General features: G+C 39.0%; 2 protein-coding genes across 2 annotated transcripts; one reads left to right on the top strand and one right to left on the bottom strand.

Moving 5' to 3' along the window:
* Window positions 1-4,458: 4,458 nt before the first annotated feature.
* Window positions 4,459-4,917, bottom strand: LOC148869533 (uncharacterized). The gene has a single exon (XM_088969917.1). It carries the CDS (start codon window positions 4,915-4,917, stop codon window positions 4,459-4,461), a length of 459 nt encoding a protein of 152 aa, XP_088826043.1.
* A 9,332-nt stretch (window positions 4,918-14,249) lies between these two features.
* On the top strand, window positions 14,250-22,342 carry LOC148869532 (calcium uptake protein, mitochondrial-like). Its single transcript, XM_088973667.1, has 7 exons — window positions 14,250-14,703; window positions 15,079-15,146; window positions 18,429-18,664; window positions 18,792-18,875; window positions 19,735-19,948; window positions 21,292-21,588; window positions 21,707-22,342. The coding sequence occupies exons 1-7, from the start codon at window positions 14,328-14,330 to the stop codon at window positions 21,920-21,922; spliced, it is 1,491 nt and encodes a 496-aa protein (XP_088829793.1). The 5' UTR covers window positions 14,250-14,327; the 3' UTR covers window positions 21,923-22,342.
* The last annotated feature ends 1,718 nt before the right edge of the window (window positions 22,343-24,060 follow it).

The raw sequence follows: 24,060 nt of genomic DNA, 5'->3' as shown, positions 1-24,060 counted from the left end.
CAAAGCTTCAACGGGAGAACGAGAGTCTCGAAGCGATGATCCAAGAGCAGACTAAGGTCTTCGAAGCCACGCTGTCAAACGCTTCAAGGAATCCTCAGAGTTCCACGATCTCTAGGTCGAGTATAGATCGAGTTCCTATCATTCTGGCTTCAAGCTATGCAGATACTTAGTGCGGCAGAAGTTCCCCGATCTTGATTCCAGAGTCCTCACTATGTCAGGCCTTACCCTCGAGGTGGCGAAGGCGCGAACGAAGAGCCCAGCAAGAAAGTGACAACGAGGTCGAAGAGGCGGGCTCCTCGGGTCAAGGAGACATAGAGGAGCACATGGAGACCGACCCGACTAGCAGTCCTCACGAGTGATTCTAGCTCTTTCTTTTTTCTGTGCTTTGAATGTATGCCCCGAGGCCACCGAGCTCGGATTACAATGAAATCTATGTACCCACACTTTTTCATTAATGAAATACAAACATTTCTGAGCAATCCTTGTGCAAAAATACTCTAACTGTGAGTGACTCCTGATCTGGGCAACGAATGTATAGGTTACCCGAATTGTCGAGCTACCGAGCTGGACAACAAGTAAGGATAACCAAAGTAAAAATTTATATAAGTGTTTGTTACCCCGAACTGTCCACTTGGACTATTAGTAGGGGCAACTTTACATATTGAACGCCGAGGTGAGCGAGGTTGCAGGGTATATACCCGACCTGTCCGCGCATGGGCTACTCATTAAATGTCAGTTGTCCCTAACGGACCCAACCTATTGATATATGCCGAAGTGGATTGGACATCGTAGGGCTCACACTCGAGGTGTCTACACTTTAGGCATTAGAAGCATTTGCCCATGCCGAAGAGGCGACTAGGTCTTGTATGCCCATGCCGAAGAGGCGACTGGGTCCTATGTGCCCATGCCAAGGAAGTGACTGGAACTTATATGATGTTGAGGTCTTTTATCAGCTTGGCACTTTTAATCCTTAGACTTCTGGGAGTGGCTTGCAGTCCGCTCTCCAGTTAGACGATCACAGGTAGTATTGCCTTAGATTGCTGACGTTCCATGCCTGAGGTACTTGTTTTCTTTCTAAGGTTTCAAGCTCGTACGTACTTTCCCCGAGCACCCGCTTTACTCGGTAGGGTCCTTCCCAATTCGGTCCGAGCTTACCAGCACCGGGCTCTAGCACCACAACTTTTTGAAGAACCAGGTCTCCGACACGGAAGTGCCGCTTCTTGACCCGAGCATTATAGTACCTAGCCACTCTTTGTTGGTAGGCTGCGGTCCGGATATATGCGAGGTCTCGTACTTCTTCCACCAAGTCGAGGTTGGTACGGAGCTCATCATCGTTTGCCTCTTCGTCGTATGCCTCTAGGCGTAATATAGGTACTTCGATCTCAGCTGGGATTACCGCTTTCATGCCATAGGTGAGGTTAAAGGGGGTTTCACCTGTGGCGGTCTTGACAGTGGTTCTGTAAGCCCATAGTATGATGGGCATCTTGTCTACCCATAGCCCTTAGCTCGGGCTAAGCGAGCTTTTAGTCCGCGGAGTATGGATATATTCGTGACTTTCGTCTACCCATTTGCCTGAGGGTGTGTTACCGAAGTGAAGTTCTGTTGTATCCCCATCTCGGCACACTAGTTCTTGAACTTGATATTTCCAAACTGCTTACCGTTGTCAGAGATGAGCACTCGAGGCAATTCGAAGCAACATACTATGCTCTTCCAAAAGAAGTTTTGTACAGTTCGAACTGTCATTGTTGCTAGGGGTTCCGCCTCTACCCACTTTGTAAAGTAATCCACTGCTACCACCAAGAATCTCCTCTGTCCTGTCGTTGGCGGGAATGGTCCAAGAATGTCGATTCCCCACTGTGCGAAGAGCCATGGGCTGGTGAGGTACTTTAGGTCAGCAGCAAGTTGGTGATGGATGTTGATGTGCCTCTAGCATTTATCGCATTTATTGACAAGCTCGAGTGCATCTGCCTTCATCGTGGGCCAGTAATATCCTTGTCATAGTGTTTTTTGGGCGAGAGCCCTGCCCCCCAAGTGTCCGCCACACAGGCCTTCATGAGTGTCATGGAGAACGAGCTTAGCCTCTGAGGGTTGCAAGCAGCGCAAGTAGGGCAACGTGTGGGATCTTCGGTACAGTTGTCTGTTTATTATGACATAATTGGCTGCCTATCGCTCTACCCTTCTAGTCGCATTGCGATCTACAGGGAGGGTCTCGTGAAGCAGGTAGCTTGCGAGTGAGTCAATCCAGATTAGCTTTGCTTGTGCAACAGGAGCAACCTCTTCTGCCCCCCCCCCTCGAGAATGTTGGGTCGAGGCAAGTTCTCTATGTACACGGTCCTCATGGTGTTGTCGCTTGTGCTGTCTAACCGGGACAATGCATCGGCCTCAACGTTCTCGGATCTTGGTATCCGCTTGATGAAGTATGATTGGAAGCCACGCAGAACTTCCCTGACCTTGGCTAGATAAGCAACCATGGTGGGGTCGCAAGCTACGTATTCGCCGGTGACCTGGTTGACCACGAGCTGGGAGTTGCTGCAGATGACGTGTTTGGCTTGTACTTCACTTGCTAGAGCAAGTCCGACTATCAATGCTTCGTACTCCACCTCGTTATTGGATGCTACGATCTCGAACTGAAGCACATACTCCATCTTCGACCCGCTTCCTTGCTGATTAGATGAGCCGTCTACATGGAGAATCCAGGGCTCCTCGTCCCAAGTTGGCCTTGCTCTAATTGGGACTGGTGCCACACTAGTTGAAGCTTCCTCTCTGTGCTCGGGCTCAATTAATTCAGGGACTACGGTGCTGAAGGTGCATTCTGTAATGAAGTCGGCTAAGGCTTGGGCCTTAACCGCCATCCGAGGATCGTACCTGATGTCGTACTCGTTAAGTTCGATGGCCCACTTCGTCAGTCTGCCAGAGACCTCGGGCTTGAGTAAGATTTGCCTCAGAAGTTTGTTGGTGAGGACGACAATGGTGTGGGCTTGGAAGTACGGTCGAAGCTTCCGAGCTGTGATGACCAACGCGTATACCAACTTCTCGATCATTAGGTACCTTATTTTCTGCATCCTACAAAAAATTACTAACATAGTAGATGGGTCGTTGAACCCGATCTACTTCTTTTATCAGTACTGAGCTGACCACCCCATCACTTACGGAGAGGTATAGCTTTAAAATATCTCCCTCCTCGGGTCAGGTTAGAACCGAGATACTGGTTAGTTATTTTTTGAGCTCGTTGAAGGCAAACTGGCACTCTTCGATCCATTCAAAATCCTTGCTTTTTTTAATAAAAAGTTGGGTAGCAATCTACCGACTTGGACATGAAGTGACTCAGAGCGGCTATACGACCCTTTAGCCTCTAAACCTCATTCAATTTATGAGGTGGCCTCATATCTAGGATGGGCTTTACTTTGTCAGGGTTGTCTTCGATGCCACGTCAATTAACTATGTAACCCAGGAATTTACCTGAGGTGACACCGAAGACACATTTGTTAGGGTTTAACTTCATGTTATATTTGCGCAAAATTTCAAAAACACAGTGCAAATCTTTTATTAAACAATTTGAAAATTGAGTTTTGATGACCATGTCGTCTACATAACATTCGACCTTATTGCGGATCAACGGCTCAAAAATTTTGTTTACAAGCCTTTGGAAGGTTGCCCCAACATTTTTCAGTCCAAAGGGCATGACCTTGTAATAGTACAAGCCTAGTTCGGTTATGAAAGTCATTTTTCCTCATCGGTAGGGTCCATCTTGATCTGATTATATCCTGAGTACGCGTCTAGTAAACTCAGCAACTCGTGCCCTGAGGTCGCATCCACTAGATCGTCGATCTTGGGGAGTGGAAAATAGTCCTTCGGGCAAGCTCGATTCAAGTCGGTATAATCGACACACATGCGTCATTTACCGTTGGCATTTTTTACCAGAACAGGGTTAGCTACCCAGCTCAGGTAATGGACCTCCCTAATGAAATCGGCTACAAGGAGCTTCCCAACCTCCTCATCGACTATCCTCCAGCGCTCCGGGGCTAGGTTGCGTTTCTTCTATCTAATGGGCCTGACTACAGGATCAATATTTAATTTTTGAGTTATTGTTTTTGCATCTATTCCGAGCATCTCTGTCGTGGACCATGCAAATATATCTAAAGTTTTAATTAAAAAACATACCAACTGAGAACGAAGAGGTTCCTTGACCGATGCAACGATCTGGAAAGTCTTAGTTGGATCTTCTGTTGAAACAGGCACATGGACTATCTCTTCTGTCGGTGTAGCTCGCTCTTCGGTATACTCCATAGGTCACTCTAGCTCGAGGTCAGCTACTACATTGGCTTTTTTGAAGGCAGCGACGTAGCATTTGCGAGACTCGAGTTAGTCACCTCGCACTACCCCTACTCTGAAGTCCGTGGGGAACTTCATAGCCAAATAATAGGTGGACACCGCTACGCAAAGTTAGTGGGTGATGGGTCAACCTATAATGGCGTTGTACGGGGAGGGAGTCGCGACTACTAGGAAAGTATGCTCGAATCTTGTGATACTAGGCCACATGCTAATCTCCACAGGTACTGAAATTCGCGTCAGGGGCCTGACTTCTTCTCCACTGAAGCCTACCAGAGGAGTGTTCATGGGCTTGATGTCGCTTTCTTGGAGCTGGAGCTTATCGAATGCGTCCTTGAACAGGATATCTACTGAATTTCCTGAATCAACCAAGACGTGCTTCACCTCGAAGTCGTTGATCCTCAACTTTATGACGAGCGCATCCTCATGGGGGTATTGAATCCTGCGTGCATCGTCTTCCATGAAGAATATAGGATCTTCGAGCCTTGGCCGCTTTGGAGGGTTCTGATCTTCTCTTTCTAGTTCACGAGCTAAAGTCTTCATTGCTGCCAAGGTGCAGCCCACGACAATAGACCCGCCAGTAATCATGTGGATTACCCCGCGGATGGGTCTCTCTTCGGGTAGTTATCTCTGCGGCTACTCAGTCTGTCTGCTGCTGGACTTAGGAGCATCTCTTCTCTACTCCCCCTACCGACCTATCTGATCTTTATTATCTTTTTGTGCAAAGTTTTTCAAGTATCCGCAATGGATGAGTTCTTCAATCTCGTCGCAGAGGTTTTTACAATTTTCGGTACTATGACTGTGATCTCTATGAAAATGATAATATACATTTTTTTTTTCTTGTATTAGGATCCCCTCTCAACTGAGGTGGCCACTTCACATACGAGGCATCCTTGATCAGCAAGAGGATCTCTCACCACTTCGCGTTGAGGGGCGTGTAGTTTGTCCTTTCAACCGGAGGAGTTCGGGAATGCAGATCTAACTTGTTCCCTCCCCTGGTTGGTTCATCCTTTCTTTGCTTACTGTCCCCGTTGGCCGAGGCATCACCATCTCATTTCCTCTTCTCCGCTGGGTTCTCACTTTTTTGGTTCATCTCTTCTTCTGTTCCAATGAACTAATCAACGAGCTTGAGAAACTCAGTGATGTCCTTGGGCTTGATGGCTACCACATGCCACTTGAAACCTCTATGAGTGAAGCCTCTCTTCGCTGCTATGAGCCTCACAACGGGATCCATGTCGGGGATCTGCAAGCATGTGTCGTTGAAGCATTTGATATAACTTCGAATTGACTCTCCTTCCCTCTGGACTATATTGAGGAGGCTTTCCTGTGACCTCGGGCACTTCTTACTGGTGATGAAGTGCGAGGTGAACATTTGCACGAACTGAGCCCAACTCTTGATTGTCCCGGGTGCAAGGTTCTTGTACCATGTGCGAGCCACTCCTTTGAAGGTTGTGGAGAAGGCAACGTGCATGCAAGATTCATCAGCCCCAACTAAGTGCATCTGGGATTGGAAGGAGTCTACGTGATCGTTCGGGTCGAACGACCCATCATACTTGTCCAGTGGAGGTACCTTGAAGTACTTGGGCATCGATGTAGCTAGGAGCTCGGAGGACAAGGGAGATGGCACAGAGAGGAGGGAAGCAGTCTTTGTGGTTCCTGAGCTCGCCTCTTCTTTTCCTTTAGGCTGTTCGGGCTGACTTTGAACCATAGCTCGGTGAGCCTTATGACATCGCTTCTGCTACTTCTTGACTGGCTTTGCATTAGTGTTGTTGGCTTCCGTGTTGTCGAGCACTGTTCCAACCTGGAGCTGCTCGGATTGCTGACAGAAGCTACTGTGGACGGAAGGGCCTTGTCTAGATTTTGTGGCCAGAATCTCGAACCGGTTTCTTGCGAGCGGAGCTTCAAGCTGCGAAGGCCGAGGTGAAGAAACTCTCGTCACTTGTCCTTCCCTCCTACCGTAGGACGTGACCTGGCTCCCGAGAGGATTTTGGATCTGGGAGGTCTCTCCCCGGCAAAGAGGATGATCGTTCTGGCGGTGAGACTTGTTCTGCTGTGTCGACGGATGCCGAGGTGGAATTGGCTGTGGATTTTGCTGCAGCAGTGGGAACTGCTGCTAGTATTGTTGTTGATAGAAGTGATGCAGGACCTGTTGCTGGTACTGGTGGAACTGCTAGACCTGTTGCATTTGGGCTTGAATAGCCCGCACGCAATGTACCAGGTCATTAAGCTGGTTCTGCCCAACTACAGGGGAAATTATAGAAGGTTCAGCAAAGGTTGCACCCACCGTAGGAGGGAGTGGGGCATTCACCAGTGCTATGACCCGAGGCACGTTCAGTGTTGGAACCCCACCTGCAGAGAGAGGCACAGTGAACTGTCCAATGCACACGGTTGGGACCTGAAGTTGTCCCCCGGAGATGTTTATGTCAGTGTTCTGTCCGACGTTACTAAAAGATGCAATGGATGCTTTTTTGAGGAAAAGGTTTTTTGTATCGTTCCCATAAACGGCGCCAAATGATGTTGAGCAATCCGACTGCTCCCAGCTGGAGGTGATCTGGATCCTAGTAGACGACGAACTCGGTAGATCTGCAAAAGGCAAACCAGAGAACCCGAGGCACTTACCCAACAAGGTCGCTCCGATGCTTAAGTCAGTAACTTGCGAGCTAATGGTAGCTTAGAAAGAAGGAGAGCTAGTAAGTAGAGATAACGCATACCTTTCACCCCCGGAGGATGGAGCCTTTATGTAGTGGAGTCCTTGCAGGTTTTGCAGAGTGGTTCTGGGATCCTCGTTACGATGAGGTCCATTTGCGAGTTGATTGGGGATAACGCTGCCAGTAGATAAGATTTATCTTTTCCGCTCGATCGGATGGGGGAGATAATGCTAGTTGTTACGAGGCGTAATCCCGTAAGGCGTGGAATCTGGTGGTGAGATCTTCGGGGTTGCCATGCTGGGGTCGGTCAATATTACCCGAGCTAGTGCCCTTTGGATCCAACCTGGTACGAATGCCGAAGTGCCTTGAGACTGAGGTGGTCCTGATGCGGTCGTGCCTCGAGGTGAACTTGCCCCGAGGTGGTTCGATTATCCGAGCTCGATCTGTTGCAGACTTGGTGCGTAGGAGTGAGCTGTCAACCTGCAAGTTAGGTCGTGTCCACGTGTCCCCCTATTACCAAGTCGGGTCAAATCACCCTACATTAGTTTCAAATTAAAAACATGTATTGCTTTTTGAAACAAAACCATCTTGATTTCATCTTTAAAAGCAAAAACAGTTCAAAAACATGTTTTGTTTTATAGGTGATGTGACGATTTCAATAACAAATGAAAATAAAAGCATTCATGTTGTAGAACGCCCCCATAGATTTATGCTATGTTTGGTTCTATGGTGCTTATTGGAAAAACATCACCACATCAGTCACTTTAGCATTGGCATTTATTGTGCATGTAATCACTAATTGGTTTCAACATTTATCTAATAAACATTAAAATAAAAACTCTTGGATTTATGTGCATGAGGCATTAGGGGGAACTTCAAATTCTGGTTTTTCCTAGCGCCCCAATGTTTATTGAAATGAAATGCTTACCTGGAAGCTGAGGTGGAAGGTAGCTTTATGGGGTCTTTCTTGAAACGGCCATGAAACATTCAACCAAACAATAAAAACAATAAATGTTTAAAGTAATATTTTTCATTTAAATGATTATCTTTGAAACACCACATCTATAGATGCCCATAAAACCAAACACATACTAAAAGATCAATAAGGTCTAGGGAACCTCTTCCAATGTCTATATAACAAATTAACAATTATTAGTAGGGTCTATGGAAGGTGGCAAGATCTGTTGCAAACATTGGAATGTGAACCAAGCTATATAACCCAACCACAAGTGAATACACCAATGTTTTATAGGGTTCCATACATACATAACACTAGCATGTTTAGTCGTGATCGATTATATAACCAGTTATATAATGGTATGGCTAATTTACAATTTGGACTTTTTAGTCATAGAGATGTTACTAAATCTATACTATATATAGTAGTGTGGATGTAGTGTGAAACTTTTTTTGGACTAAAATTACCCTTTATTTATTTGTTAGAGAAAGGGTATAAAAGTTGTTTTATTATAACTTTAAAGTCAACTTTGGTGACTACTAAAATAACCATATTTGTGTATTTAATCCATCTCTAACCGTAAGGGTTGAAAATTTAACTTCAATTATTACTTTCTATCTCATTTAATCTCCTCTCATTGTATCTTATACTTAAGGTATTAAATTCCATTTTTCTTATTAAAACCAATATTTTTAAACTATTTTTTACTAATAAATGCTCCTAATTAGATCTACAACAATATTTTTAACAATATAAACCTATATATTTTAAAACTGAATCAAAAACAAAACCATTCTTTATCCAAGTGGTGGCTAAGCAATTCAACAATACAAATCAAATTGATTAACATATGAAATCATACTTAGGTAATAAAAATTTTAAAATAGAAATAAATATAGAAAACTAAAAAAAATGTGGAAAAAATAGACACATTTATAATATTTTTATTAATCAAATTAAAAAATAAATGTAATAAACAAGAATTATTTTTATTGATAATTAAAATGAAATAAATAATTTAGAACTGACCAAAAATGAAATATAAATAGTAATTATAAATAGTTCAACTTTTGGGTAAAATGTGTTAACCTTTAATGTCATAAATAGATAATAAAAATTAATAAAATATAAAAACACAAAAAAATACATAAATTTTGCAAAATAAAAACATTTAGACACATGTATAATATCATATATTTATCATATTAAACAAAAAGTAAGTGTGACATATTAGAATTATTTTTACACAAAAATACAAAAAAAAAAAGTTCTAGAAAAATTGAACACATCTATAATTCTATATTTATAATATTATTAAAAATACGAATAAAGATTGTGGAACTTTCTTTTGAAAAAAATCAAGGTTTTAAAAACTGACCAAAAAAACGGAACGACTTTGGATTTCGGTTTCAAGGTTGGCAGTTCAATCGTCTATTTTGAGCAAGTCAAATTAGTAAGATGTAAAATATAGTATTACTTTTATTTTTACCATTAGATAAAGATTAGGTTAAAGTCCACCGTGTATATACATTGTTATGATAGGGGAGTGTGAGACTTTTAGAAGGAGGTGGTTGGTTAAAGCTGAGAAGGAGGCGGTTGGTTAAAGAGATTTCTATCTAAATCTCTTTCAGATCCCATATCGTTTGCTTCATTGGTGTATCTTAGATTTATAATATAAGAATAATGTTTAATCTCTCATCTCTTGCATCGCCTTTTTGATTTCTTCATTAGAGTTGTAATTTTTTGTTCTACAACTTAAAAAGAATGGAAAAAATTAGCAAACTCAAAACATCCGATCTAAGTTCTACCATGGCAGAAAAACTCCAATGTATGTTTGCGCTGATCTAGGTTCTATCGTGGCGAAAACGTCTTCAATGGTGGTGGTGGTGGTGGTAGAAGGTAAAAGGGCAAAGGAGATTACCAGCAATGGTGGTGGGGCGGTGATTACCAGCAATAGTGGTGGTGGAAGAAGGTAGAAGGGCAAACCTAGGAGCAGTGATGGTGGTGATTACCAGCAACGGTAGTGCAACAACACCAATAGTGGTAGTGGTTTCCAGAAGGGAAGGAGAAAGTGAAGGTGGTGACGACAGAAGGTAGAAGGGAAAACCCAATAGCGGTGGTGCAGTAATGGCAGGGCAGAGGATGAAGATGAAGAAATTCGAGTTTTCTCAAGTTTTTCCATTGGGGACACACGGTTTTGGTGAGACCCCAATTGCGTAATTTTGGGATCTCACATCCAACTTTTTTCTCATCCCATCCCCTATTTCCCTTGAAGCAAATGAGAGAAAAATGAATACTTTTGGAATATTCCCTTTTTCTCATCCCCATCCACAAACCAAACGGAAAGGGATGTAGAAATTTATCTAAAAGTACACAAGTTGGTTATGAGATTAAAAATAAGTAGGTTTAGGGTTTTGTCCCAAAACAGAACCCAAAGCCCAAATAAAAATAGGGATTTTTGGACTTCAATCCCCCTTAGAAATCTTTTTTGTAGACCCCTCCTAGTCTACAAGTAGCCCCTACCCCCTATAAACCACATCCTACTTGTGAATTTGGCATCAATCCACGGACAGGATTCAATCCACCCCTAGAAATCTTAGCTCCACCTAGGGGTGGACTGAACCATAAAAACCCCATAAAATATTTGTGCCCTCAGAGAAACCCAGAAGACAGAAAAAGCAAACATTCTCGTAATTGTAAAAAAAAGGGTAAAATACAAAAACCTCCCCTGAAGTTTCTAACAATCATAAAAACCTCCCTTATAGTTTCATTTTAACAAAATACCTCCCCTAAACTTTTGAGAAATGGAAAACGTTAGATTGATGCACCAGTTTTTTCCAAATACCCATTCTACCCTTTTATAAATGATTTTACATACAAAATTACTGAAATAATCCCATTTTAACTCAATAAAAAACATATTTCAGTAATTTTGTATGTAAAATTACTGAAATGATCGTTAAAAGAGGTTTTTGTTGAGTTAAAATGGGGTTATTTCAGTAATTTTGTATGTAAAATAATTTATTAAAGGGTAGAATGGGTATTTGGAAAAAAAATTGATGCACCAATCTAACATTTTCAGTCTAGAACAGTGACGGAAGGGAGGTTTTTGTTGAGTTTCTCAAAAGTTCATGGGAGTTATTTGTTAAAATGAAACTATAGGGGAGGTTTTTGTATTTTACCCAAAAAAAATTGAACTTTGTTAAGGATTGGCTTTATTGGGGTGTGGACTCAAGAGGTGTTAGTAGTGGCCTAAAAGATGAAAAACTTCATACACACTTAGATTCTTGATGAGTTGTGTAGGAAGTGGTGTTGTACCCTAATCTTATGGGGAACCAAGAAAGGCTGCAAGAGAGAGTTTTAGTGAAAGTGGAGGAGGTTGGCAAAGGTTGTTAAAGACCCTTAGCTTTGTTTAGGTGATCTAAACCTAACTTTCTCCCAAGAAGAAAAATGAGGAAGGGTCTGTAGTCAAAGCTATCTCTCTGGCAATAGACAACTGCTAAGGGAGTGCAGACTCAAAGAGATAGTGAGCCATGGCCCTTTCTTTACTTGGTCAAACAAAAGGGAGGATGCTAACATCATTAGAGACAAGCTAGCTATAGCTTTGTGTAACAGAGATTGGTGGGACCTTTTTCCAAAGGCCAAATGCAAAATCCTCTGCTCTTTGGGTTGAGACCATAATCCCCTAGCCTTGAACACCTAGAAAGTCAGCGTTGGAAGAAGAGGCCCTTTAAGCTTGAAGAGATGTGGATAACCCATGAGGATTGTGAAGCCTATATAAAGAAATTTGGGAAAGACAAAAGAGTGGTACCTCACAGTCTATACATGTTTAGAAAGCAAAAAATTTGAAAAAAGCTCTAAGAATCTCGAACAGGGATATTTTTTGTCATGTCTAAAAAAAGAAGTCCAGTCTGATTTAGAGAGGGAGGAAGCAAAAGATAGGTCTCAGATGAACTTAAAAAAAAAAAAAAAAAAAAACAACAACAAAAACAAAAACAAAACTAGGAGACCTAAAGGGTAGAATGGAAGTTCTATTAAAAAGAGAGGAAATTACGTAGCACCAAAAATAAGAGTCAGCTGGCTGTTGTATGGGGATAAAAACACTAAGTTTTTCCATGAAACAGTCAAAAGAAGAAGATATTAGAATAGAATTACCATAATCAAAAATAAAGATGGAGCTTGGGTAGAAGAAGAAATATAAAAAACCTTTTTTGAGCACTTCTTTAAAATTCTTAAATCTTCAAATCCAAGGGACATGGAAAACTTAATTGCACACCTTGAAGGTAAAACTGATGAAAATGATAGAGCTTCTCTGGGAAAAGAGGTCTCAGAAGAAGAAATCAAAGAGGCACTCTTTCAAAAAAAACCCAAGAAAGGCTCTTGGGCCTGATGGTTTCCCCAACTTGTTCTATTAAAAGTATTGGGAATTTGTAGGGGCAGATGTGGTAGAAGCAATCAAAAATTTCTTCCACTCAAGGCAGCTACAAAAAGATCTGAATTCCACCTTTATTGCTTTGATTCCAAAAGTTAAAAACTCTGAAAATTCTGTTTAGTTCAGGCCAATCAACCTCTGTAATACCAGTTACATGGTTATTTCAAAAATCCCAGTGAACAGATTAAAACCTTTCCTAGTTAAGCTTATTAGTTTGAACCAAAGTGCCTTCTCTCCAGGAAGACAAATCCAGGAAAACATTCTAATTGCTTGAGGTAATAGATTTTATGAGGAAAACAAGAGGGAAAAAGAGATTGATGGCTCTCAAACTGGACATGAATAAGGCATACGATAAAGTTGAGGGGATGTTTTTGAGGAAAGTGCTCTTAAAGCTCAAGTTTGGAGAAAAGTGGATAAATTGGATTATGGAATGTGTGATTTTAGTTATATATGATTGTTTACAATAGTTCCACTGGAGACACTATTTACCGTAAGGCCCTGTTCACTTTTTGGAAAGTTACTTACCCGGGTAAATGTAGTTACCTAGGTAAGTTTTTCCCAGGAAGCGCTTACCCAAGTAAGTGCATTTACCCATGTTCTTTTATTTATCATGTAAATAAGGCAATGACCATTTTAGTCATAAAAATCCATTATTAAAAATGGCATTTTTGTTTCATTCAAGTGTTGGCAACTTTCCCCCTACATGGAAAAGTTATTTAGCCACCTAAGAGATAGGTATCACTTACCTGAGTGAGTAATAAGTGATACCCAGAAAAATAAACTTTCTCTGATCCTCACATAAATTTGAAAAAAAAAAAACATGGGATTCTTGGTGAATGAAAACCAAAATCCCATTGACCAATTTTCCCCACTCTTAAAATCCGAAAAAAGTACACCCCTTAAGAGAGGCCTGAGGCAAGGAGACCACATATCTCAACAAATCTGACCCGTTTAGTGGAGAAAAAGAATTTGATAAGAACAAAAATTAATAAGGATTGTTCCACAGTCTCGCATCTCTTTTTTGCATATGACAACTACTTATCTGCTAAAGCAAATCCCATAGAAGGAGTAATACTGGTGGAAGCAATCCACAACTATGAAAAGGCTTAAAGGCAATAGGTAAATCTTGCAAAATCTAAAGCTCATTCAAAGCATGATCTTATCTAAAAAATACAGTTTAGATAAGATATTCTGAACTTTATTTAGTCAAAAAAATATAGTTTTCTCCCCAGCTGGGTGAGGGAGTTATGAAGTTATCTAAAAAGGACTGTTACTTTGTATTTGATTTAATCTAATTCTGTGTTTACGAAGGAAAACGAGAAATCAAATTTCTATATATAATATCGACATTAATGAGCACCTATATATATAAAATAAAATAAGTGGCATGCAACTTGTAAATCCAAAAGAGTTGTGATATAGTAATGCTTTTTACACGTGTCCATTGAAGGGTATTAATGTCTTTTCAGCATCTTTAGTGGATACATGCACATGCAGTAACGTCAACACACGAGAATAGGACTACCAACCATATCTCTCTGATGAGACAGACAGTATAGACATCATTCGATGATGACGTTGATTTCTCTAAAAGGGTCCACCTTTATCGCATATACACGTGTATGTTTCAGATACGGAGATGTCAAATCGTCGGATGGAACTCCCGGAGAAGCGCCACAGCGAAAACGGAAACGATGGGAGTCAACGTAGACCAACTAATTAACCGTTAAAATTAAAAAACCGCCCAAAATAAAATCCGCGGACTCTGCGTGTTTTCCGAATCAAACCATTGCAAACCTTACAATTAACTAACCGGAACTACCGGTTTTCCCGGTCAAATCTCCTCGCTGTCCGTGTTTCTGCTCCTCACCTCTCTCTTCTTCCTCTCGCGCTCCTTTTTATTCTTCTCCTTGTTAGCAATCGTTCTTGCTCTCTCCGTGTGAATCAGGTGAATCATACTATGTATTCCTGCGTATTGCTGACGAGATCTTCACCGTCGATCCGCCGAGTAATCGGAATCCAACGGCTGAACATTCGCCCATTTTCGAATCAAGCAGGAGGATCAGCTTCTTCTTCATCGGCGAGCTTGTTTTCCGAGTCGAGCATTGACGACGATAAGCGGAGAGACTCTGTACTAGGTTTTTTCTTGAGGTCTGTTTCAAGGGTCGTTCTAGGCTCGAGTCTTGGGTTCTGGTTGTGGTCTTCCTCTGCTGCTGCAAATTCTTCCATCTCTTTAGCTGATTGCGCGCCAGAAGATACTGCAGAGGAGCGGCATCCAACGCATTCGTCCTTCCGTCATGTGGCGCAAGAGAAGACATCTAAGTTCCTCTTTGGAGGTATTTTCCTTTCGTTCTTCTTGATTTTAATTCTTTCGTAGTAAATTTTTGTTTCGATGCATTTCCTCTACAAAGAGCAAATGTTTTGTTAGATCTGAGTTGGTCCAACTGTCACTGTATTAATATGTTCAAAGTAACTTCTCCTTGTTTCATTTCGGTAAATTAGGTTGGAAATTGTGTAACTATAACATTAATGAGTTATTAGAACAGGGTCCTTTCAAGAAGTTTCTACCTGTCACTCTATGCTTGTCAGCCTCCTGAGGTTTTACCATTCCACTAAGAAATAGTTCCTTATCTGATCATGATGCGACAATATCGGTCTTATTAATACCATGCATTATTTGTTATTTACAGTTAGCTCTATTTGTTTTGCAGAGGCATATAGAAGGAAAGTCTTTTTTAACTATGAAAAACGCATAAGGATGAGAAGCCCACCAGAAAAGGTATCAACATCACAGGAACTTTAGTAATGACCGAAGGAATGTTTTATCTTCATTTTTTTATCAGCATGATAACTTATGTGTCTTAATTTTTTGAGAATTGAAACATATGGCCCTTCTAAGTTGTTTGTTCTTTTTGGACACTAGGAAACTTTAATAATCTTTTAGGATGAAGCTTCCTTGGATTTGGTAGGAAGCTACTTTGTATCCATATCCTTTAATATATGTATAACTTTAATTAGACTGGATAACTAACTATTAATGATTTCTTATTCTTAAATGGTTTCTTGACAAACCAATCATATGAAAACCCAAATGATTGCCTTCCTATAAACTCTGCTCCTAGATCCAGGCTGTGCCTCTTGCATTATAAGGGCATGCCAATAAAGCTTCCTAGATCCACAAATTGAAGACCAACCAGATTTAGGAAGAAATAGAATTAGCTCCCAGTAACTGAGCAATGAAGAAGTAAATAAGTTGATGACTCCTCATCACCGGAGCCCCAAATTGAAGTCCGACCAGATTTAGGAAGAAATGCCATTATCTCCCAGTCACTTAGAAATGAAGTAAATGGGTTGATCACTCCTCACTCCTAAGGCACATGATGAATACATGTCTGGATATCCTCTTTTTTTCCCTTTCTATCAAATTAGAAGTATTAATTCTACACTAGGTTCCTTTCTAAGAAAAGGCAACCTTTGGATGCGCAAAGGTGCAAAAGAGAACCAAATTTTTTCCAGGGAAAGGTCTAGCTGCAGACTGGCTATGATGGATTGTAATAGAAAAAAAAAAGATTTGGTGGAAAACAAACTAGAGGAGTTAAGTTACTATAACCTTCAGTTAATTCCTGGGGAGGCATAAACATCATTTAAGGACTCAAATAGGGAATCAACTTCCTCCACCTCTCAATTACAAAGTGGTATTTGAATGACATGGTTCCAACCCTTTAAAGGATCTTTAAACACAACTGTGTCTTTGTCGCTAGAGGCAGAATGCTATCTACAATTTATCTTCCATCAACAAAAATTCTTTGGCCAAGGGAAATGACTTCACCAATGACCCCTCTTAGCCTATAAGATAACACTTCTACAATGACATTATGTAGACCACTCAGGACCAAAGTTTTTTATTTCATGGTTCCTTCTTTATTAATTATGTCAATGATGAAGCTTGATTTATTGCCCTGTCAACATTGTCTGAGTTGTCGAAATCATCAAACACTTCTATCAAGTCTCCTCTTTTGTTGTCCCAAAATTCGTGATAAAATGCCATGTAAAAACCATCTAATACCAGTGCCATTCTAATCAAGATAGTACACTGCCTCCTACTTATTAAGTTCCATTTCTAACCAATAAATATTCTTTCTTGGTTTCAAATATGGTGGTTCTGGCCAGTTTCCCAATTATGGTCCGTCTCCAAGCATCTTAAGACCAGATCTGACCTGTATACCTTTCTCTCCGTAGAATCAGCCTATCAATGAGAAAACGAAATTTCTTTAATGATCATTCACATATTGAGGAATAACTTGGTATTGTTATTACCCTCCTTACTTTGGTCTGATCTCTGCCTCCAATAAAGTTTCTCTCTATGGATCAATCATTCCCATTCCTATTTAGCATCCATTGTTGTCGTTTTTATTCATTGATATTGATGATAGAGCTATGGTTCAAACTTCTTTTATGTCTTCATCCAGAGTAGAATGATGACCTGATGAAATAATTTGGAAGTGCTATCCAAAAGGTTCTTTCGCCAATCCTCCTATGCCAGTTTCTAGAAGAAAGTGTTATATTCTTGGGGTTGTGAAATATTCTGGTCCATAAGATGGATAAGTTGTTATATCACTGTATATTCACATGAGGAGGGTACCATATGGAATTTTTTATGTCAAGGGGGTAGTAGATGATGGGATAGAAATAGGAGAATTGTAAAACAGCAAGTTTTGAATTAGTTCTTAGTTTTGCGAACATCAAATTCAAAGGTGTTAATTGGTCTTACCGTTGAAGGAATTTTTAGATAACTGATTTGGCCATATGAAATTCCTGAGGAACTTCTTTGATTTGTATCTAGGCTGTCCTTTCCCATGGTTGAGGAACCATGACTACAGTTGGTTCTTTCTATAGGGCCCACATGTGTCTTATTACAATAAGCCGGAAATTTCCAAAGTGCTGTTTTATTATAACTTCTCACTTTGTACTGTTACTACTATATGCTAGTGATGGTGAATAAACATGCAGAACTTAGAGAACAAAATCACTATAACAAAGCCCTTGTTCTCTGGAACTAATGCACATGAGGGTTTTTTATAGTAGAATTGGTTTTACCTGTTCAATATTTGCTAAATTTTGTGTTTGTATGTTATATTAAGAAAACATAGTAAAATTATTGCAGCGACCAAGATTACTGAAGATGAGAAATTTTGTTGTAGTCCTCAGGAAGGGATTCTTGTTTTCACTCTTCAGTAGATCATGGAACTGACACTATTTGTCTGTAGTTGTGTAATAGTCAATGTAATCATTTGAGGTCCTATAATTTAATATTGAACTGAACTACTGATAAAAGAATATGGCACTGAATAGACCAGAATGGTAGTACAGGACTCTTGTAGCCAACACCGTATAGTTGGGACAAGGTTTTATTTAGTTGAGTTGAGTTGTATTAGTAAATGTAGCATATAAATTTGTGCCCGGAAATTCCAAATGTCCTTTTAGCACTTTTTAATGATGTTTGTATACTCTAAAAGTTGTTGGAGTGAACATCACTCTACAACTTAGCCTTTATCAATTTGGTGGTCATGTCAAGGACATGCTGCCAGCACTAATGATGCTATGACTGTTACCCAGGAAGATGAGGTATATGTGAAGTTTCTAAGAACCATGTTGGTGCATTATGGTTGTATTTTACTGGCCTTATAGGCAACAGAAACTCTATTAACCTTGCATTGGTTCATTTGTTAAGATTGATTCTGAAGTCATTATTGGAGGTCCTTGATTATATCTTCATCCGGATAGAAAGGTAAGATCTTTGGCATCCAGCATGGATATCTCATTTATATGGGTCCAAACATCTACCAATTCCTTGCAGATTATCTAGCTAAGGAGGAGATGAGATTTTGGCTTGTACCAGAGGCCTTCTGAAGGGGGTTAAGCCATCGTAAGCTGGCATTTTGTCAATGTCCTTGCCATTGATAAGGAATAGGATTTTAGTTAAATAGGCTGTCACTATAATTATGTGTTTTGGGAGTATTCCTCTAATTAATACCTTCTTTCACCGTGTCTTTTTTTCCAGATTTTTGAGTACTTCGCATCTTTTAGGTCTCCAGAAGGGGAAGTATTTATGACACCAGCAGACTTGATGCGAGCAGTTGTTCCTGTATTTCCTCCATCTGAATCAAATCGTGTTAGAGAAGGGTATTTGAGAGGGGAGAGGAGAGGGGAGAGAACTCCTGGCGAGTTGTACTGTGCTCCTTCAGATTTCTTTATGCTTTTTGATACTAATAGCGATGGACTTATATCTTTTGCAGAGTGAGTTGCCAATTTGTGACTTCTGTATTGCCAAATATCAGTTTCAGTTGAAGGATTAATCTTCTATCAATGTTTTGTTAATTTAGAGATGCTCTGGGACCAATCCATCCATTCCTTACTGTAACAGGTACATCTTTTTTGTTACATTACTCAGCATCCCAGAATCAAGCTTTTCTGTGGCATTCAAAATGTTTGACCTTGATGACAATGGGTATGTATCCTGTGATTTTAAAGCATTTTACCTTGAGAATAAAGGATATCTATCTCATGTTTACATCAAAAATTAAGTAGAGCTATAGCCGTGCAAAGTTCCTTTCCTGCCTTTTTTTAGTTTAAGGATGAAGATATTTTCAAATTGTGCTTCTGATACCCATGCTATATGAAGTAACTATTTATATGTTGTTCTTACAAAGAATGTTACTCTAGCCATGAGAATGTTGCTATATCCAGGTGTCATAGGCCATCATTAAGAATAAGCCTTGTATTGCAATCTTGGAAGTTTATCGTGTTGGGCAATGATACTGGTCACCTTTATGTTTAAATTTATTTAACTTGATAAAAGTAAATATGACTTGTACCAAGAACAGGTGTAATGGAAGCATACAATCTTGTTGTTTTCACCTTATGGAGTTAATTTTGTTATGAGTTACATGATACAGTAATTGAGATTTATTTCGTATTGTAAAACAAAATTTATTTGTATATATTGACGTTTGATCCTATCTAGTGAAGTCTGAAATCAATGGATATAATATGTATTTATTTAATGTCCTTGGGCTTAATGACTTCAAGGGCCTCAATCCTAAAGATTGTGCTTTTAATCAACACGCTGTTTTTTGTGTAGAGAGTGGTATATTATAAAGTTTCTTTTCGGTTTTGGGCTCCAATTTTTATCTCTATATTTATGTATGAATAACTTTTTTTTTTCTAGTCATTAAAGATTGAGGCATCTAACCATTTTCTTATTAATCGGCAAGACAAGTCATATTTATTTCTACATTTATCTACCAGTGGGCTTCTATTTGGTTTTGTTAATGCCTCTAGTACTGATTGATTACATTCATTTCCAGAGAGATAGACAGGGAGGAGTTTAAGAAGGTGATGGCTTTGATGCGAACACATAACAGACAAGGATCTCGTCACAGGGATGGACTGCGGACTGGGTTCAAAATTGGGAAGTCTGTTGAAAATGGGGGTCTATTGGAGTACTTCTTTGGCAAGGAAGGAAAGTCATGCCTCCAGCATGAAAAATTTGTCAAGTTTTTTAGGGATTTGCATCATGAGGTATATCTCCCTTTTCTTCCTTGTGATTTGGTTAATATGCACTAATGGTTGTTTGATGCATGTAGCATTTCTAGATTCCTTTTTTTTTCTTTGTATTGGACATTTGATTGGGTGCCTGCTTCACATTACATTTTGGAAACTATCTTATCCCATGCTATGATTTAGTCTTAGTTTACTAAATAATTAAACTAAGTTCTTGCAGTTCAAAACTAAGTTGTTCAGGAATTTTTAGAAATATATTTTCTTGTGGATTCTTTCCAATGTAGGCTTTGTTGATTATAGTTAACCATGACCCAGTCATTTTAACCTGTGCAAAGGACTAAAAGTAGCAGATCAAGCTACCATGAAGTAGAGAATTTTTCCCTTTCTTTCCTTTTTATTTGTGTGTTTGCTGGGGGTGTTCCACATGAATGAAATGAGAATAAATGTTTGGGATGTTGAGAGAAAAAAAGATTAGTTGGGATACAAAGGAGGAACTGGGAATAAAAAAAAAAACGAAATGTGGTGAGCTGGGTTATTTGAACTCAAGGTCCCTGCATATAATGATTAGACTCCCTTATGAAAATAGGCATGGGAACCTTGCACCAACTCAAAAATGTAATAAGGCTATAATGTGGGGAAATAACAAGGTGCAATTTTTTGATGGACTCTTGGTATTGAAGTTGGTTTTTCAAGATGTATTTTCTACCACTTTATATATTATGGCAGCATCTAAGGTAACATCGTTTTGGAAATGTTATGAGGTGATATCCAAGCCTAGCACTGGTTTGGGGTGTACTGTTCTGTTGCCACGTGAATGATTGCAAAGGTAGTCTCCTAGTAAACTTGTTAGTGAGGTTAAATAAATAAAAAGTTCTTTTTTTTTACAATTGAGAATCACCGTCCTTGTAGATTTTGGACAAGACATTCCATTAACCAACAAAATTATCTTCATCTTTCCATGGCAGTTGGCTTTCTCTCCACATGTACCCTCCATCCTTTTACATGTTCAGAACTGTTGGAAATATCCATAATTCTAGTTTTCTTTTAATGTTCATGGTCAATCCAGCTAAAGTTCAGATTAGTGGCTCATTTAGATACTAATTTGTGAGTCTAAATCTAAATCCATCTTTCTTAGGAGTTAAGGTGCTGGTACTCTCCTGCATCAGGGGGGTTTCTGGAAGCTAGTCTTGTTTTTGATATTTTGTAGCAGCAGATATTTGAAGGGAAATCGAAGCCATGGTTACACTGTCTATTATCTTCTAGTTTCTGTTGTGTATTCTTCAATCATCATTATTTGGTTACATGGATCTTTACCCATCACGTTTTCTATGACTTATAAGTACTCCTTCCTAATTTTACAGATTTTGCTGTTGGAGTTTGCCCATTATGACTGCATGTCACAGGGAACAATATCAGCCAAGGATTTTGCCTTGTCAATGGTTGCATCTGCCGATATGAGCCATATAAACAAGTTTCTTGATCGTGTTGATGAATTAAACAATGAACCACAACTCAGGGATAACCGCGTCACATTGGAGGAATTCATGAGTTTTGCAGAGCTACGTAAACAATTGCAGCCATTGTCTTTGGCTATTTTTAGTTATGGGAAAGTAAATGGTTTGTTGACAAAGAAGGATTTACAACGAGCTGCCTCCCAGGTTCTACTACTACTACTACTGCTACCACCATCACTCCTTAACTCATCCTTCAATTCCTGGCACTGGTTTTTTTTATCTCCCACATCTCATTTCTTCTAATTTCAAAATTTTGTACCAGGTTTGTGGAATTTCTCTCTCTGACAATGTCATTGACATCATTTTCCATGTATTTGATACGAATCGAGATGGGAGTCTAAGTTCAGATGAGTTTGTAAGAGTTCTACACAGACGGGAAAGGGATGTTGCACAACCCACAGAGGAAGTAGGCCTCATTGGATTGTTATCATGCTGGATGAACTGTGCAAAGAACTGCTCTTTTGCAGGGATGTTTTAACTCTTTTCACTTATTCAGGGCCATCAAGGTTTATGGGAATTTACGGCTCCAAGATACTGATCGACTTAGAAATGAGTGATCAAACAGTGTGGGAGCTGGGATATTTTTCACCAGTGAAATATCGCCAAAATATTTCAGGGACTCATCATGGAGAGTATAAACAAGCAATTCTTATTAAGGATTGTATTGATGGACTAATGAGTACACTTCTGCAGAACCTTTGTTATAAAAGAGGATTTACAGTCTCTATACTGAGTGATGGAATGGAATGCCTGCCTGAACGACCTCTTTTACTTATTGTACAGTTGTTAATATTTGTACATATCTTCCCAACTTTTATTCTTTTCACTTACCTATTTATGTAAACACTGTGATGCCTCAAACCAGTGCCTAATAAATTTCAAAATCTTTTTCTACAAATCTTAAAATGTGAAGTTCATGTTTTAAACATTCATGGAAAGTATGCTGGATTCCCAATGTACAAATGCAGTGGCATGTAGGGACAATGTTGGGACTGTTTTATTGATAAAAGATCCCTACCATCCCTACGACCCTAGATGAATCTGGATCTGCTCCTCACAAAGTGCACCTCACATGGACCTTACAGCTACATCCCACCATGTATTTGGAACATCTTTTGTCCTTTGTGTTGTTATTCATTGGGAGATATCCCCATTACAAGGTGGAATGGGGCTGTGAGGTCCCTCTGAGGTGTGCTTTTTGAGGAGCAAATCCTGATTCCCCCTAGATATCTTGGTTGCTTACTTTGTGTTTTTCCAAATGACCTCATGTGCAGTGCACCTCTCTGTGTCCCCACCTATTCACTTTTTTTTTTATATAACAAATTGGGGTGCAACACAAGGACTTCCCAAGAGGTCATCCATCCTATTACTACTCTTAATTCTTCTAAAATGTGTAATTTGTAATACCAAAACAAAAAAGATCCCCCATGGAAGGGTTGCTTCTTCTAGCGATCTAGATGGTCGGGCCTCCTTCCAAAACCAGTTAAATAGGTAATAAAGTGGGGCCTTGTCTTAATAAATGCAATACCTACGACAATAATGCATGTATTTATACCCACATTCTTTAAAAAGTGCTAGAGAGAATCAAACACATCTGCTAAAGTAAGGGTCCATTTGATTAACAAATAGGATTGAAATTGGAATTGAAATCGAAATCCCTCAGAATCATAATCAAAATCACTTGTATGCTTATTTGGCTCAATTAGGTATTGGAATCAATTGAAAATTTTCAATTTTATATCAGTATATTTATTATTTTTTATTATTTTATGAATATATAATTATTATTTTATTAGTACGTTGTTATTATTATTATATTGGTATTTTCATAATTAATATCTTAGCACTTATCATTAATTTATGAATACTTTATTAAAATATCATTATATTATTATATTATTATTACTTTATTATTATTATTATTATTTTATTATTACTTTATGAATATGTTACTAATATTTTATTATTATTTTAATTATTAGTATACTCATATAATCATCATCATCTTACTATTATTATTATTATTATTATTATTATTATTATTATTACTTTCATAATATTTTATAAAAAAAACATGACTTAGTCAGCAACACATTGACCTAGTTAATTGAGAATTGAACCTCTGGGATCATGGTTAAACATTAATTATTTTCTCTTTTCGATTCCATCAACAATAATTATTCATCACATTTTTTAGCATGATAGATAGCGAAAACACAAATCAAGCTATTCGAGCTCAACTTGTGAAAATTTTGATTTAGCTAGGTCTAAATTGAGCTTTGAGCTGATACAAGTCCGATATATATATATATATATACACACATACAGAATATTATATATAATATAATATTTATTTTTTATATGTATAATAATAATATTTTTATTATTCATAAGTTTATATATATATTATTTTTATAGAATGTTGGCTCACAATTGAATTCGATCTAAGTCAAGCTTGAACTTATGAACCTTTGAGTTGAGTCAAATTCTAGCTCAAGACTAGCTTGAATCAAGCTCGAGGTATATAATATTTATTTTTTATATGTATAATAATAATATTTTTATTATTCATAAGTTTATATATATATTATTTTTATAGAATGTTGGCTCACAATT

The sequence above is a fragment of the Nelumbo lutea genome, chromosome 2 (assembly GCF_056320005.1).
Source record: "Nelumbo lutea isolate HS-2025 chromosome 2, American lotus-T2T, whole genome shotgun sequence".
In the NCBI taxonomy this organism is placed as follows: domain Eukaryota; kingdom Viridiplantae; phylum Streptophyta; class Magnoliopsida; order Proteales; family Nelumbonaceae; genus Nelumbo; species Nelumbo lutea.
The sequence above is the reverse complement of the archived record's forward strand: the minus strand, read 5'-3'. Positions and strand labels throughout refer to the sequence as shown.